Source organism: Carcharodon carcharias, chromosome 6 (genome assembly GCF_017639515.1).
Source record: "Carcharodon carcharias isolate sCarCar2 chromosome 6, sCarCar2.pri, whole genome shotgun sequence".
In the NCBI taxonomy this organism is placed as follows: Eukaryota; Metazoa; Chordata; class Chondrichthyes; order Lamniformes; family Lamnidae; genus Carcharodon; species Carcharodon carcharias.
This window is the reverse complement of record NC_054472.1, coordinates 22621190-22638796: the sequence shown is the minus strand read 5'-3', so window position 1 is coordinate 22638796 and position 17607 is coordinate 22621190. Positions and strand designations below refer to the sequence as shown.

Sequence of the window (17607 nt, the reverse complement as noted above, 5' to 3'; positions counted from 1 at the left end):
GGTTGGTTCCAGAATGTATTGTTCTAAGAAACTATCCCAAAAGCATTCTATGAACCCTTGATCCAGGCTATATGTATATAAGAAGCCCCATGATTATCACCGTACCTTTATAGTCTGTCCTACCATGTAGTTAAAATTAGGGGGCCTGTACACCACACTCACAAGTAGCTTCTTGCCTTTATCATTTCTCATCTCACCCCAAATCACTTTACATCCTGGTTTCCTGAATTTAGATCATCCCTCTCTAATGTGCTAATACCATCATTAATTCACAGAGCTACCCCTCCACCTTTTCCTGGCTTCCTGTCCTTCCTAAAATGTCACGTACCCTTCAATATTTATGTCCCAATCTATGTTATCTGCAACCATTTTGCTACATAGTCAACAAACTTAAGGTAGACAATTTTATGTTTCTCCCCCTTTTTCAGTACCCTTCTCCGCATAGAACTATATAACTTGGTGGAGAGATAATCTGCGAGGACCATGCATAGTCTGGTTATATTGTAATTGAATAGCATTGCTATATGTTAGTTCTAGCATTATCCTTGTGTACAGTATTGGTTTCCCCTTGTACTTGGTATCAATTACCTTCTTATATCAGTACAATTTATCCTGTCCTTCTGCCCATTATTTTATGCCACCCTTTCCTGAAGACATTGACCCCCTTTGGAGTATGTAACTTGAGCGCCAGCCTTCCTGCATTTCATGCAGGTATCCATTTTCCTATTGTGTTGGCATCTTGTGTCTTTGTCTAATGTCAAATTTAATGAAATTTCACTCCACTTGAGTAATCAGGTCATTCACACTTGATCTTGATAGGTGGCTCTATCGCAGTCATCAATCCAGTTTCACTGCATCAAGACATTATTATATTATCTTGCATTTTTATAGAGCCTTTAAAGTGCAAAGATGTTCCAAAACAATTCATGGAAGCATGAGGAAAAAGGAGAGATTAGGCAGTATGACTAATAGCATAGTTGTAGATTGAATTTTAAGAAGGGTTTTAAAGGTGGTTTAGGAAGTGGGGAGGTACAGGGGTATAGGGAAAACATTTCCAAGAGTTGGACCTAGGTGGTTGAAGGCACATCCATTTATAATGAAGATGAAAATAGAGAGATGGGAGGCTGGAGGGCATTACAGGGATAGGGAAGGGTGGGGCCATAGAGGGGCTTAAATGCAAGGACATTGAGGCCTTGGCAGACCAGGAATAAAGGATGGGCAAGCTAGACTTATATATGGGATAGGGCACAAGCAGCAGAGTAAATTTTTCAAGGGTGGTGAATAAGAGGCCAACCAGGAAAGCTGTGCAGTAACTGAACCTGGATGTGACAAAAGTGTGAATGGTGGTTTCATGGAGAGGTGGATTTGAGGCAGGGGTGAAAGTGGGGAAGAGAAAGCACAAATTGAATATAGGTAAGCCACATGAAGTGGTCTTGCTAAATTAAAAGCGTAGCTGTGTATACTTATACAATTACATCACTACAGCAAGAATTAAATGTGATAATCACACAGAGAAGAACATGATTATTCAATGCTCCTTTGTTCTTAACTGGCAGATAAGTATTAGCATAAGAACATAAGAAATAGAAGCAAGAGTAGACAATTTGAGCTTGCTCTGCCATTCACTAAGATCATAGCTGATCTTCTACCTCAACTCCACCTGTCTGTACTTCGATTCTTCTATTCTCTAAATTTGTTCTTCTATACGCTAGAGAATGTAGAAGTAGTGTTCCGACAGTGAAGGGAGGCAAAACCGAACTCCTTTATTTTTCTTGCTGTCTGTCTGTAAGCAGAGGTGTTTTAATTTTTGAAATAGACTGTGGCATGTTTCCCCAAACCCTCTGTTTGTGAAGTCAATTTTTAAAGTGCCTTGCAGCAAACTCTCTTTAGGGTTAAATCAGAAGTATAGTTTATTCATACATTCAAACCAGGGGAATGGTCGCAACTACATACACATGCAGAAGCACACAATAAAAAGGAAAGAAAAGAGGAGTTTTTACAACTATGAATAACTTAAAAGAAAAAGCACTACAGATATGGTATCAGTTCATGTGATTGCCAGAGTCCAGAAAGTCAGAGTCCACTGAGGATTCCTCCACGGAGGAGTTACAGTTCAGGCGGGTTCAGCTAGCTGAAGCAGCACTTGCAGAATTCCTTTAAAGTTGATGATGACGCAGCAAGATGAAGTTGGTATACAGAGAATTGGACTGCTTGGCAACCGAAGGCAGGAATCTTCCAAAGAAACAGGCTCCGTGAAGACTTAGACTTGATGCAGGCTGTTGGTCAGCCTGAAGTCCTGCTTTGATGTTTTTTGGGAAACACGCCATTTCGATGGCAGGCGGGCTGTCATTCACTCACCACACCATCACCTCACTGCTTTCTTATGCTGGGCACCACGTTAAAAGTATAGCTGTGTGCACACCTCTCATTGCTGCCAGCCCAGGACTGCTGCACTGAAGACATGGCCCCAAAAGGCAAGAAGACTGCAGCACCCCGATGTATTGACGCATCCCTGGAATGCCTTTTGGACACTGTGGAGGGCTGCTGTGATGTTCTCAACCCCTGTTCTGGCCGCAGGAAGGGCAGCAACATCACCATTCCAGCTTGGGAAGCAGTGGAAGCAGTGGTCAGTGCCAATACCCTGCAAAAGAGGACAGCCCCCCAGTGCCAAAAGAGGATGATTGATCTCCTCTGTTCCACCAGGGTAAGTCACTCATCTCATCACTCTCAATTCACACACTTACAAACACATCACACATCCATAGGGACCTCACTCACTGCCAGTTCACGGTACATTCATTCTCTCACACACACCTTTATTGTCCTCATCCCATCCATGGCACCACTCACCACCCACACATGCCAATATACTTATTATCTGGCCTGGCAGGCATCCTGCTTATCTCTCCATCTGTTTTCATGCAGGACAGGCTGGTACACAACAAGAGGGAGAAGTTGCGGACTTGTGGAAGAATGCCTGACATCAAGGTCCTCACGGACTTTGAAAACAGGGTCATCCAGATGGCTGGCGAAGATTAGACATTAGTCCTTTGATTAATCCTTTGCTGACAGTGAGGTCGGCGGTTTTCTAACAAGTGAGGGTCCAGCAGTGCAACATCCATCAGACAACCATGCTGTGCGTGATGTGTCCTGTTTCACGGGCCACTGCCATGCACTAATTATCTCTCCTTGCTTTTGCAGGCACATCTGGGAAACAGCCGATGGAGTCCATGACCCAGATCCCCGACTCAAGCCCCAAAGAAACTTCAGAAGAGGAATCTGCTGAAATCCCAATTGAACAGACGACACAGCACTCACCCACACCCTCCGCCAGTGCAAAGGCACACACCTCGGTGGGCTCTAGTTCCAGAGTACCTTGGGGTCACAGTCTGGTAAGCTCATCGCACTGTCTGGTCCACAGCAGGCAGTAGCAGGACTTCCCGGGTTTCTGGCAGTCAGGGGACTGCTGGAGGCCAGAAATCTGCTGAGTCTAAATCAGGTGATGAGCCTGTGGACTCTGTCATACCTCAGTTGCTGGAGCTGCAAAGGCAAGCTCAGGAACATCAGGAAGGGATGTCCGCTGCACTCCACAGATTGAAAGGCACGATGGAGGAGTCAGTCTGTCATCAGGCTGAGATGATAGCGCTGGCATGCCAGAGCACCGAGATCAACATTGGTGAGATGGTAGCGGACTTGGAGACCTTGGTCCAGGACATCAGTCATGCACTGCTGCGCGGGTTGAACTCCATCGCTGACACCATAGTTGGCCTCCAACAATGTCAACGTGAGAATGGTGGGGGGCAGCTTGATCTCACTCCAGTTTCCCTTCTCCTCAAGGAGTCAGCCAGGAGCTCTTGGGCACCATAGGAAGGAAGATCAGCAGGTCAAGGTCATCACAGGCAGGGTGTAGCACTCAGCAGGCTGCCTCCACCTCTGCTGTGGATGTCGGGGGAGCACCAAGGGTTAGGAATGTTAAGGAGGTGTAGTTGAACAGCCTGGGCATAGGTGTTAATCGCATGTACATAATATTCATTATTTTAAATAAACTCCCAAGAATGTCTCCCTGCCTATGGCTCCTTGTTCTGATGAGCAGTGCTTATGTCACTCAGATGTGAAACCTTGGTCCCTGCACAAGATAAAGGCAGGTCTCTCAGTCCAGGGCCTCTTCCTGTGCAGTGTGTAACCTTCAGACCAAAGTGATGGTCGGGCCTCACACTCCATGGACGCATTACTGATGCCTGCACCTCGATGGTGCTTGTCATTGCTGCCAGAATGTCATGGGCAGGCGTCATAGAGTTCCATCATTCTCTCTGTGTGCTCTCAGTGCCTTTGAGGTGGGGCTGGCCCCCATCTCTTCAGCATCTGTGACCAGTGACACTGTGCTCCTGAAGGGGTCAGGTGCTGAAGGCGGACAAATGTTCAGATGTATTTAAAGTTTCGCAGCTGTGCTGCTGTATATGACCCTGATCACAGAGCTCAGTGAGCTGCCCTCGGCCAAGAGGAGTCAGACATTCACAGAGGCAATGTGAAGATCTTTGGAGTATGTTCACTTCATGTCATCATCACCCTCCTGGAATTCAGCAACTATTAGGGCGTCTGCTGCATCTCCATGACAGAAGCATTATCACAGAGGGTATGTGTACTGCCATCAGCCAGACTGGAGCCAGACGTTCACAGATGCAATGTGAGGATCTATGTTGTCTCCTCACTGCATGTTGTTATCAACCTCCACAAATCTAGCAGCTACGAGGGCCTCCCGAGCCTGACTGCCTCATCTGTCTAATGTGATGGTATCATTGCTGGCTTGCTTTCGAGGACCTCCTGACCCTCATCCCTATCGACGTCCTCCTGATTGGAGGAGACGTGCAGCTCCTCCATCTCCTCCTCAGCCAGCTCCTCCCCCCATTGCAACGTCAGGTTGTATAGGGTGCAGCAAGTGATGATGATGCGTGACACCCTCTGTGGACTGTATTGCAGGGCTTCACCAGTGGAGTACCTTGTTTCAATATCCCGATTGTTTGCTCCACCAAGGTGTAAGTCAAAGCATGAGCCTCGTTGCACCTTCGCTCTGCTGCAGTCTGAGGCTGCCGCATGGGTGTCATCTGTCACAGTCTCTGTGGGTAGCCCTTGTCCCTGAGGAGCCAACTCTGCAGCCTCTGTGGACCCTGGAAGACATCAGAGATCTGAGACCTGCTGAAGATGTAGGAGTCGTGGACACTCCCTGGGAGCTGTGCGTACACCTGCAGGATGCGTTTGAGGTTGTCGCACACCAGCTGAACATTTGGCGAGTGGAAGCCCTCGCGATTGACATAGTTGACTGCTTGTTGCAATGGAGATCTGAGCGCCACATGAGTGCAGTCAATGGCACTCTGTACCTGTGGGGAACCAGAGATCTGGGCAAATCCCAGCACCCTTGCTTCCTGGCTTTCCTGATCCCAGGCAAAATGTGCAAAGTTGTGTCCCTTTGCGAAGATGGCATCTGCGACCTCATGGATGCATTGGTGGGTGGAGGCATGCAACATCCCACAGAGGTCATCTTGAAAGGAGCCACTGGTGTAAAAATTGAGCGCCACGGTCACTTTCATGTGCTCTGGCAGTGGCTTGCTGTGGTTCTTCAGTGGCATGAGTGGGAGACCCAGCAGTCCCTTCGGTGCTGCTCCTCCCTCTGCCCAGCCAGGCATCTCCGTCACTCTCTTCTCCTTAGTCTCCATTCTCTGTAAGCCATAACGCATGCAGGTAGGTCACCAGGCTCCATGCTCCTGAAGTCCTCCTCCTGCAGATTGAAAGAGAGATGCGTGGGTTAGCTTGGGTGTACTAAGAACCTCTCTTGTTTAGGTCTGAAGGCCCCTTAAAGCATCCCAGAGAGTGCTGGCCACCACTTGTATGTCCAGAGTTTAGTGCGCTGCACGGCTGCCCGAAACCCCACCCACCTCCACCTGACCGATTGGCAGCAGCTTTGCCCATGGGACTGCATGCTGTACTCCCAGCTCAGGCGCAGGCATTCTCCTAACCCACACTACAAGGCTGCACTATTAGCTTGAACCGTGGGGAAGACTGGTCCAAACTGGGATGATGACATTGCAAAGGGCTGTGAGCATCTCCACCAGTGACTGCTCCATGGCCAGCTTTAACAAGGAGATTGTACAATGTGTCCAATTGTCCAATTGCTCTGTAGTCCACTAAAATGCTTATTAGTTTGCAGCCTGTGCCTGAGGGGTGAAAAGCTCTGCAGCATTTGGTGGCACTTTCACGCCTCTGCATTGCTTTAGTGGGCAGATAAGCTAGAGGCCCCACTCCAAGCATGTCAATGTGGGCTGCGCCTGATCTGTCTCAGCTGCAGAGGAATAGTCACTTTTTACAAGGTTTCCCAAATGCATGGCCACTTTCCTCCTCCCCACCCCACCCTCCCGCACATGGTTGTGCACGACCATCAACCACAGGACAGCCTTTGCCACCCCCACCCCCCCGCCCCGCCGCCAACGCCCACCCACCCAATTCCCCTCAACCACAGGCCCAGTCCTTGCCCCAGCACTGCACTGTCAGCCAGCTGGGAAAAAGCAGCTTGCCTGAATGAGTGGCGCCTCAACCTTGAAGTCCAATAGACGACCCTCACGAGCGTTGCACAAAGTTACTGTACACTCACCTCCAAGTTACCCTTGAAGTGCAGCTCTGCAGCTGCACGCCTTGTAAACACTGTTGTGAAACACGTAGGTGTGTAACCATGTCGATGTGCTCGAATGATCCAGCCTGGGGAGTTGATTCCAGCAAGCTGGGCTTATGGTGATATGAGGACGTATTACAATGAAGTTCCCAACGTATGGCGGCAGGAAAGGTGGCCGCCATTGATGGGTGGAGCGGATGGTTGCTAACTAGTTTCACGGCGGCGTGAAATTGATTTTTGGCCTTGCCGCCATATTGTCCGCTCACGCCGCCAATCATGCCCGCCACCAGCGGGCACAGAAGATTCCGCCCTATATGATCTGAGCATATTCCATTGTTTTTTAATGTAGATGAAGAGGTGATATCACATGAACATCTGGCTTTAAACGTGTTACATCAATGGTCAGTGATTCCTGGGGCTGGATATAAATTGGTTCCTGAACACATTGAAACACGACCCCTCTACCATCCGGATCAACCAGGCATGGAACAGGTGAGTTAATTCTTAACTGTACAAAACTCTTGATTGCGGAGTGCTTTAACCATTATGTGATGTGCTATGTGATCTTTTACATAACCCACCTCCATTGTAAGGCAATACTGTTGAGCCAATCATTTTGCATTTAATAGTAATATGTGTGACGTGTGAACTGCCCTAAAATATAGCATAAGATGCACCATGAAATAATAGGAGCTGAAGATTTGCAGCTTTATATCAGACTGTATTATAACTATGGATAGACACTAAATTACATTCTGAACTCAACACACAATTGGGCCTGAACTTCCTCGGAATGGTATTCAGAGTCAGATTGCGACTCCGCTCTTACTTTCTTACCCAAAACTTTTCTTGATCCTGTCTCACCCAACCTTCCAACTCAGGCCGGACAAGATCCGAGCAGTGCAGTGCATGCCCGGGGCTTAGTGTCAAGGGCAGCACTAGCTGCCATAAACCAGGTAAGTTAAAGCTCCAGCTATGTTTAAAGGTCCTTGACACGCCAGGAGAAAGTAAGTATCTAAGGTAAATGGGTAGGATTTTGCGAGGGGGTCGGATCGGGCCTTGGGGTTGGGGGATGATATTGTGTCTGGTCAGGCCTCGGGGGACGGGCGTGTTGGGCTGGGTCAGGTCTCAGGAGAGGGGAGGGGTGTGAGAGTTGGGCCTGGTGTGGGTGGGGAGGAGAGGGGGTGAGAGTCTGGCCTGGCCAGTGGGTGGGTTAAGAGTCCCTGTGTAGGTCGGTGGAATTTCGCGGGTTAGGGAGTTCCCGTCAGGGTCGTTGTCCCTTAAGGGTAGCGGGAATCCCATGGCGGGGAGTGGTTGTGGGGGGTGGGGGGTGGGTTGTGGGAGACCCCTGGGGTCTCAGGGGTTGGGGAGTACCCATGGGGGGATTAGTTGAGGGGTGGGGGAGTCCCCTGGGGGTTCGGAGGTATGGGGAGAGTCCCCTGAGGGGTCAGTGTGGGTCTGTGCAATAGGTATCCAGAAGTTGGAAGGGGTTTTAATTCTTCTAACATTTTCTGTGTAAATATTGACGTGACCCAGTTGGAACCATCCACTGTTTACAATTCAGATTGCATTTTTGGATGGTTCCCAGCAAAGGGCAGTTACCCTGGGGAAGCTTGCACTTCCGAGCAATTGCCGTGCAAGCCTACCTTACCCCAGTGTATCTTTGGGGTACCCCACCCTCCCTAATACAGTGGTCTGGAGCTCGGAAGTTATGGCTCAATATTTTACCAAATACATGAACTTTGATGTTTGAGATTTTGGGTTGTTCTCTTTTTATAAATGGAAAAAAAGTCACTATTTACGTACAGAGGGGCTGCATGCACCTTCGAACTTGCACAATACTTAGCTACCTAACAACAATAACTTGCATTTACATTGCACCATTAACATAGTGAAGTGTCCCAAAGCACTTCACTGAAGAGGTATCAAACTGAATTTGACACTGAGCCAGATAAGGAGATATTATGCTTGGTCAAAGATGTAGGTTTTAAGGATTGTCATAAAAGAAGAGAAAGGTAGAGAAATAGAACGGTTCAGGGTGGGAATTTCAGAGTTTAGGATCTAGAGTCAAGAGTTAAGACATAGGGTGGGTGAAGGAAATTGAGAATGTGCCAGGAGCCAGAATTGAAGAAGTGCAGAGTTATTGAAGGCCTGTGAGGCTAGAGGAAGTTACAGAGGTAGGGAGGGGTGAGGCTTTGGAGAAATTGAACACAAGGATGAGAATTTGAAATTGGAGGTGTTGTTGGACCTGAAGCCATTGTAATATTAATCCATTTCAACTTTCCTTTTCACTCTGAGGGAAAATCTCCTGCTGTCTGGCTGGAGGCACAGTGACAAAACTTGTTTTTCAATCAAAACACGTTTAACTATCAGTCCAAGGTCCAGGTCATTCAGAGGTGCTGGTGGAGTATGTATCTTCAATAAATTTCATAAATAAAAGTTACTGCATGCAATTTGGTGAGAAACAACACGCACCTCTCCAGAAAGTATACATCCATTCAATCTATGTAAATCTGCCAAATTAGAAAATTGTGGATTCAAGCTCCATTTCAGGAATTTACCATATAATCTTGCCTGGTACAGCACTGAGGGATGTCTGCAACCTTGGGGGATCACTGTTCCCTTGTGCATTCTCTATGGCAACGCCTCCATCAATCAGAGTCCAATTGCAAACCAATCAGCACTCTTTTCCCCTGTGCAGTATAAATTGTTGTTCTCTTTGAGACTTGATATTATTGGGATTCTCTCCTAATGAGTGCAAGATGAAATGATTCAACAGCATGTCTCTTTTTTCAGCAATACCAATTAATTCTTCATGGGACGCTATTTGCACACAAATTGGCTGCTACCTTTGTCTACAAAATAATAGTGACTACAGTTCAAAAGTAAATAATTGGCTATGATGTGCTTTGTGACTTCCAGAGGACATGGAAGGCAGTTTCTGACTGCAAGTTTTTCCTTTAATTTGAAGGCTTGGTTGGTTGATTAAAACCCATTCTATACATAGTATAGTTTGTAAAGTAGACACGACACTTAAAGCTGCACTTACATCACAGATCTGTAGCCTGTTACCCGCAGTGAAGTAAAGTGGAATTTTAAAGCATAATTTGTTTAGGCTGCTAGGGTGTAGCTTTGTCCATATTTTTTTTTATTAGTCATTCATGGGATGTGGGCTTCACTGGCTGGGCCAGCAGTTATTGCCCATCCCTAGCTGCCCTTGAGAAGGTGGTGGTGAGTTGCCTTCTTGAACTGCTGCAGTCCATGTGGTGTAGGTACGCTGATTGATGGAGGCATTGCCACAGAGAATGCACTAGGGAACAGTTATCTGTTCTACCTACAGCTCATGTTCTGTTAGGAAGGGAGTTCCAGGATTTTGAACCAGCGACAGTGAAGGAACTGCGATATATATATCCAAGTCAGGATGGTGAGTGACTTGAAGGGGAATTCCAGGTGGTGGTGTTCCCATCTATCTGCTACCCTTGTCCTCCTAGATGGTAGTGGTCATGTGTTTGGAAGGTGTTGTCTAAGGAGCCTTGGTGAATTCCTGCAGTGCATCCTGTAGATGGTGCACACTGCTGCTACTGTGTGTTGGTGGTAGAGGGAGTGAATGTTTGTGGATTTGGTGCCAATCAAGCGGGCTGCTTTGTCCTGGATGGTGCCAAGCTTCTTGAGTGTTATGGAAACTGCACTCATCCAGACAAGTGGAGAGTATTCCATGACACTCCTAACTTGTGCCTTGTAGATGGTGGACAGGCTTTGGGAAGTCAGGAGGTGGGTTACTCGTCGCACTATTCCTAGCCTCTGACCTGCTCTTGTAGCTATAGTATTAATATGGCTAGTCCAGTTCAGTTTCTGGTCAATGGTAACCTGCAGGATATTGATAGTAGGGGATTCAAAGTGGTAATGTCATTGAACGTCAAGAGGCTATGGTTGGATTCTCTCTTGTTGGAGATGGTCATTGCCTGCCACTTGTGTGGTGCGAATAATACTTGCCACTTGTCAGCCCAAGCCTGAATATTGTCCAAATCTTGCTGCATTTGGACATGGACTGCCTCAGTATCTGAGGAGTCACCAATGGTGCTGAACATTGTGCAATCATCAACGAATATCCCCACTTCTGACCTTATGTTGGAAAGAAGGTCATTGATGAAGCAGCTGAAAATGGTTGGGCTGAAGACACACTACCTTGAGGAACTCCTGCAGTGATGTCCTGGAGCTGAGATGACTGACCTCCAGCAACCACAACCATCTTCCTTGTTGTGCTAGGTATGACTCCAACCAGTGGAGAATTTTCCCCCTGATACCCATTGACTCCAGTTTTGCTAGGGTTCCTCGATGCCACACTTGATCAAATGCAGCCTTGGTGTCAAGGGCAGTCACTCTCACCTCGGGAGTTCAACTCTTTTGTCCATGTTTGAACCAAGGCTGTAATGAGGTCAGGAGCTGAGTGGCCGCTGCAGAACCCAAACTGGGTGTCAGTGAACAGGTTATTGCTAAGCAAGTGTCGCATGATAGCACTGTGGATGACCCCTTCCATTACTTTACTGATAATCGAGAGTAGACTGATGGGGTGGCAATTGGTTGGGTTGGATTTATCTTGCTTTTTGTGGACAGGACATCCCTGGGCAATTTTCCACGTACCCGGGTAGATGTTAATGCTGTAGCTGTACTGGAACAGCTTGGCTCAGGGCACAGCAAGTTCTGGAACACAAGACTTTAGTACTATTGCCGGAATATTGTCAGGTCCCAAAGCTTTTGCAGTATCCAGTGCCTTCAGCTGTTTCTTGATATCATGTGGAGTGAATTGAATTGGCTGAAGGCTGGCATCTGTGATGCTGGGGATCTCCGAAGGAGGTACAAACAATGATTTTCTGTCCATTTGATCACTTGAGGTAATCACAGGAACTTTCAAATTTGACGGAGGCACCAAGAAGCGAGCAATATTGGATTGGCTGCCAAGCATGGAAAGGGAAATAAGGTGGGGTGTATATTGGATGGTCAATTGAATATCACTCGCTTAGGTTGCCCTTGCCTGTTATTTGAAAGTGAGCCATGCCATTCTCAATAATCCCTAATGAGCCGACATTGAATTGCCCATTTCGTAATTGTGTGTCCTTTTGTAATCGTTCTTTTAGTATCATGTAGAATTTTATTGAAGCAGATGACTAGTTGTTCAATATCATGTTTTTGCTTCTGATAAAACTCCAGGGCCGTATTCGGATGTGGGTGGACATGTTTCCAATGGATATGCCTCCTCCTGGGCCTTCTGTTGACATATCACCTCGCAAGCCTAAAAGGTACGAGGGAGAAAGAGGGGAAATGGAACTAGGTGAATTGCTCAATCGGAGAACTGGTGCAGAAATGATGGGCCCAATGGCGTCCTTCTGCACTGTAACAATTCTGTGATTCTGTGAGTTCTAATTAAAAGGCAAGTAGAATACTAGGGCTTTGCAAGAGCAGTGCCCTGTTGAACAGCCATAATTTATTCTTTAAAAGAATATTAAACTTTATCTTGCAGCAATTCCTTTTATAAAATCATGCATCACTGCTGTGAAACCTTCTTTACTGTTTTTATTCCTCTCTTCAGAACACTCTGTACTCATTTATTTCAATGATCTAAACTGATAGAGTAGTTCAGATTACCAAACTGATATCGAATTAAATTTTTTGCAATTTAAAAAAGTCCACTTTAAAACTAAATGTTCCAAAGTCTACTTCTGAAATCATTCGTGCCTGACCTTAGCTCTTCAGGTGAGACCTGGATCAGTTTTAGAATTGAAGATGTTGAGTTTCTTTTTTATTTTTAAGTCTTTTTACTCTCATTTTCTTTTGATGGCCCCTATTTAATGGTAAGTGCTAGGAAAACCGATTCTTTCAGCATGATAATACTCACTCACTTTGATGAGTACAAATATATCTCCAAAATATTTAGGCCCAAATTTCAGGATCAGCGGTGGAGTGACAGTGCTCACTGTTGATGCCAAGATCTAGCAATATCTGTGCTGTGTATTTCCCCTTTCTGGGCATCAGCTTGAATCTGACACTAAGTCAAGGGAATCTCCAGGTGTCCAGCAACAGTGATGTCATCAAGTAGGGCAAGCAACCAGTCAGATTCACATAATTGGAGAGCCCGGAGATAAGGAACACAGAGTTGGAAGCAGTCAGGACATAGCAACAGAATGACCAGAGCCCAGAGAGAGCATGACCGTCAGGGAGTGAGGTTTAAAAAAAACCTAAGTGACATCAGCAGATGTGAAGGTGCTGATTTGTGAGCCATTGATGAGTTGTTTATATGTTCTTAATAAGTCTTTGGCTTAAATCTGAGATATTTAGTTTGGCTAATAAATAGAGGCATAGCAGAGTACCTCAGTCCCATGGAATGCACATCCTGTTCCATGTGGAAACTCTAGGACACTTTACATGTCCAGGGCAACCACATGTGCAGGAAGTGTTATCAGCTGTAGGAACTTGAGCTCTGGGTTTTGGAGCTTAAACAGCACCTGGAATCACTGCATGAAGCTGAGAGCTACATGGATAGCACATTTCGAGAGGTGGTCACCCTGCAGCTTATGAGAGTGCAGGCAGGGAGGGAATGGTTGACTGCTAGACAGTCAAGCAGGACCAGGTAGATAATGCAGGAGTCCCCTGGATGCATTTCACTCTCAAACCATTGTTCAGTGCTGGAGACTGGTGAGGGCAATGGTTCCTTTGGGGAATACAGCCAGACAGATCCAAGGCCACAACGCCAGGATGGGGCTCAGCTGTACAAGGGAAGAGGAGGTGAAATATTGGATGGAGAAAATAAAGTGAGGGAGGAAATTTAAGGTGGTTAGTATAATTGAAAGTGGATAAATTGCCCAGCCTGGATGTAATGTATCCCAGGCTGCTAAAGGGAGCAAAAGAAGAAATATCAGAAACTGTGACCACCATTTTGTAATCTTCTCTAGTTACAGGCCTGGTGCTGGGAGATTGCAAGACTGCTAACATTTACAATTGTTTAAAAGGAGAAAAAGTAATAGCCTCAGTAATTACTGGGGAATACAGCCTAACCTCGCTGGTGGGATAGTTAATGGATAAAATTCTGACAGTATAAATCGTCACTTAGAAAGGCACGGAGTCCTCACAGAGAATCAGTATGGATTTACTAAGGGCAGGTCATGTCTGACTAATTTGATTGAATGTTTTGAAAAGGTAACAAGGAGGATTGATGAAGGTAACCCATTTGATGTAGTCTGCATGGATTTTAGCAAGGCTTTTGACAAGGTTCCATATGGCAGACTAGTCAAAAAATTAAAAGCTCATGGGGCTCAAGGGAAAGTGGCAAATTGGAACCAAAATTGGCTCAGTGGCAGGGAGCCAAGGATTATGGTGGGCAAATACTTTTGTGACTGGAGGAAGGCTGTTGCTAGTGGGGTTCCACAGGGATCAGTATTGGGTCCCTTGTTGTTCTAGATGTACGTTAATGATTTAGGCTTGAATGTAGGGCGTATGATTAAGAAGTTTCTAGCTGTTCCTTCAGTCACTGGGTTACCACCCTTGGAATTGCTTCCCTTAGCACCTTCACCTTGTCAACTTTCTCCACTTTCAAAAACCTTGTAAACTCTCTTGCCTTTGCCCGTTCTCAGTCCACTCCTTCCTTTATGCCCACCTTTTTGGTGTCTACTAGTTGTCCACCACTCTGTAAAGCTGTGAGGCAGATCTCTGTATGAGGAGTCCTCTAGAAATGTAAGTTGTTCATTTTAATTTGATTAAGCTGTGGGGCTGAAATCTACTGTGGGCTTCAGGACCCCATTTATCGTTTGAACTGAAAAGCAGTTCCCCAGCCTCCACTTGCAAGACCTGCTCGGAGATTTTTCAGCAGGTGACCTCTTACTTGGCCACCTCCAGGCCTGCTGCCCGATTAAGGATGGTGGGAGGGTTCTTGCTGCTGTCAGCCCAATCAGAGGGCTGGTAGCTCTGAAGACTCAACAGTGCCATTGAGCGAGGTGGGCATTGCTGAGGCACGTAGGATGGCCTCAGGCGTGCGTCAAATTAAAGGCACCCTTGGATAGCAATGTGAAAAATCAAAATTTAGCAGATCGAGGCCCCTAAAGTACGATAGAAAAACCTCTCCAAGTGGTCCACTGGGGCTATAGGGGTGGCCTCCCTGGTATTCTCTTTTGGCTATGGAGCCTTTGGTTCTTATTTCCCCAGGCTGCCTCAGGGTGCCAACTGCCATGAAGCTAGCGGCCTCCCCATATGGCAGGATCCACCCCGCTATTGGCAAAAGGCAGGTGGCCCCCGTAAAATGGCCCCTAATTGGATCCTTAATTATGCAAATAAGCTGCCCGCTCCCATTGTGTCGGACGAAATTTAGTATACACATGAAATGTTTTGTCTTAAATGTCTGTGAGATAGTCTTTAATTGACTGATTTATTTGATTGCAGGTACGAACTAAGAATAATTATCTGGAATACCGAAGATGTCATATTAGAAGATGAGAATTTTATTACAGGTCAAAAATCAAGTGACATCTATATCAAGGGGTAAGAGAATCTGGTATTAATGCTTACTTTTGAGATGAGGGAAGTGTCTTATTGGAAACTGGGATTAAAACATTTTCACAATTTTACCAAAATCTTTACAGAATTGGCAGCAACAGGGTGAATCATGGACTTGATATGTGAACCAGCATTTCTATTAAATTATTTTAATGATGCATCAATGTAGAAATTTAAATTCATTTTGATTCACACAGCCAACTCGTGCTGAGCTCATGATACTTTCTGCAGTAAGTGGCTATTGTCCTGTGATTGGGCGTAGAAAGACTTTACATCTAACACATGTTCTAATTGCCCTGGGAGTGTTTAATGGGACAGTGTAGAGGGAGCTTTGCTTTATCTTACCTGTACTGTTGGAGAACATCAATACCAACGCTTTTGTTATTTTTAACTTGGCTTGCAGACTGTTTTTACTTCAGTTGTGAACTCCTTTGAAAATGTGCATTGTGAGGGCTCTGCTTTCATGAGATCTCTTTTTCAGCTCTCCCTGTTTTGTTAAGGTCTTGTAAATGCTTCAATTAAGCTTCATATTCCTGTGAAACAGGAGACAATAAACATTTGCCTATTTTACTTTCTACCTAAGTATGATCCACTAGCAAAAAATATCTCCAGGAACAGTCTAGAAAAAATACCTCATAAAAAAGTTCCCTAATAATATAGAAGTTAGTACTTATAGACATCATCATAAAACTGAAAATAACTGTTGGTGATAAAGCTTCTGCCCCATTAAGGCCTGTATTCTCAATGCTGGTGCTGTAGAAGTGTCCCAGATGTCGTGGGTCATAAAATTGGATAGAAATCCATTTTTCTCGATCTCTGCCTATCCTGTGCGCTGTTTGAACTTCCAGCAAGGCCTTAGGCCGCATGAGCACAAGGCAAACAAAGATGAGTGCTTTAATTTTAATATAATATGTCGACCTGCAAATGGCTATAAACTCAATATCCAGTGATTCTTGATGAGAATAAGCTTTGGCTTATGTTTGCCCATATAAGATTAATAGGCACTTGAAGGGCTGACAGGATCTCAGTTTTTGAAGACTATAAAATCTAAAAGCATCATTTTTCTTTAGATTTGTGCTAGCTGTTATTTTCAATTCAGTTTTATCTCTGAAGGTTTTTGCCCTAATGTTTTGGCAACCACATTTTTAACTGCTACAGTTAGAATTATGAAAATAGACATTCCAATGATGATTCATCTTTCTCTGTGTTATTTGAGAAATAGGGAGAAGGACAAAGGGAATTGGATAATACTTGAAAGGAAATAATTTGGAGGGCTATGGGGTAAGAGCAGGGACCAATTGGATAGCTCCACCAAAGAGCTGGCATAGGTACAATGGGCAGAAGGGTCTTTTTCAGTGTTGTATGGTTCTGTGATGGCATGATTCTAGGTTGAAAGGCAGAATGATAGGCAAGTCTTGTTGCATCAGGGACAGACTTCCTCTTGTCTGCATGCCCTTACCCACAAATTAGCCAATACAGATCGAGGCCACACTTATTTTGGAATGTCAGGGGTATACTGCCATTTGTATGTGAGGAATTGTGCATCTCCTGAATTCTGACTTCGAGACAACTTTCATCACCCAGAAGGCAGTGATGTTGGCTGGCAAGGTCGACACATGCCTAAATCTTTAGGGGTATGGCTCATTCCAAGATGTCACAGGGAACATCATTAACAGAAAATTAGCAATTCGCCAATGTGATAAGCAGGTGACTCGTGCTGTTTGATAGGACAAGCAATTCCCTTCCTTTCCCCACGGGCACCCAGCAGAAGAACGAAAGAATTGTGCAAGCTGGTTGAGACTTCAGAGGCCAGATTTTGACTATAAGCTGATCTAATGGCACTGACAGGAGACCTGGTGCCTTTTTAGAGCCGGGCCTCATTACGCACACTTGGCAGCTGGAAAACAGGCCAGGTCCAATTCGGCAGTGAATCCAAGGCCAGCATAACCAGGAACAAAGGGTAGTTCAGAATGTCCGCACTGTTTGGGGGGGGAATGGGTATGACAGTGGCCCAGCTTAATTTTACACAGCCCAGAGAAGCAATTCTGCTGCTCCTGGCCCCAAAACTATTAACCTATATATATAAAATAATAAATAAATCATGAATACATTTAAATGATAAAGAAAACTCTTTTTGGGTTCATCTTTGGCTGGACCGCTGCTGATCTCCGCAGTACGTGTTCTGCTCAGTTTTGTTTAAAATGGAAATCAGGGTCCCATTTATGTCATAGGCCATTGGCATCCTGCCAGAGGATCCTTTGGTCTGCTTGCATCTTTTCAGGGACTACTGCCTGAATCAGACAGATGCTTTAGCTGGAGGACACGATCCCCTGCGAAGGGGGCAGCTGTCAGAGTGTTGGCTTAAGCAGGGCATTGGGCCACCTTTGGGTCGTTGAGACATCCCA

The 17607-nt window shown here is 45.7% G+C and overlaps 1 protein-coding gene across 1 annotated transcript in view; it reads left to right on the top strand.

Moving 5' to 3' along the window:
- fer1l6 (fer-1 like family member 6) overlaps positions 1-17607 on the top strand; it is a 170338-nt gene that overhangs the window by 134895 nt on the left and 17836 nt on the right. Inside the window, exons 35-37 of the mRNA XM_041189238.1 lie at positions 7011-7153; positions 11870-11958; positions 15089-15187. Coding sequence (XP_041045172.1) covers positions 7011-7153; positions 11870-11958; positions 15089-15187 — 331 coding nt within the window. The remainder of the gene's footprint in view (positions 1-7010; positions 7154-11869; positions 11959-15088; positions 15188-17607) is intronic.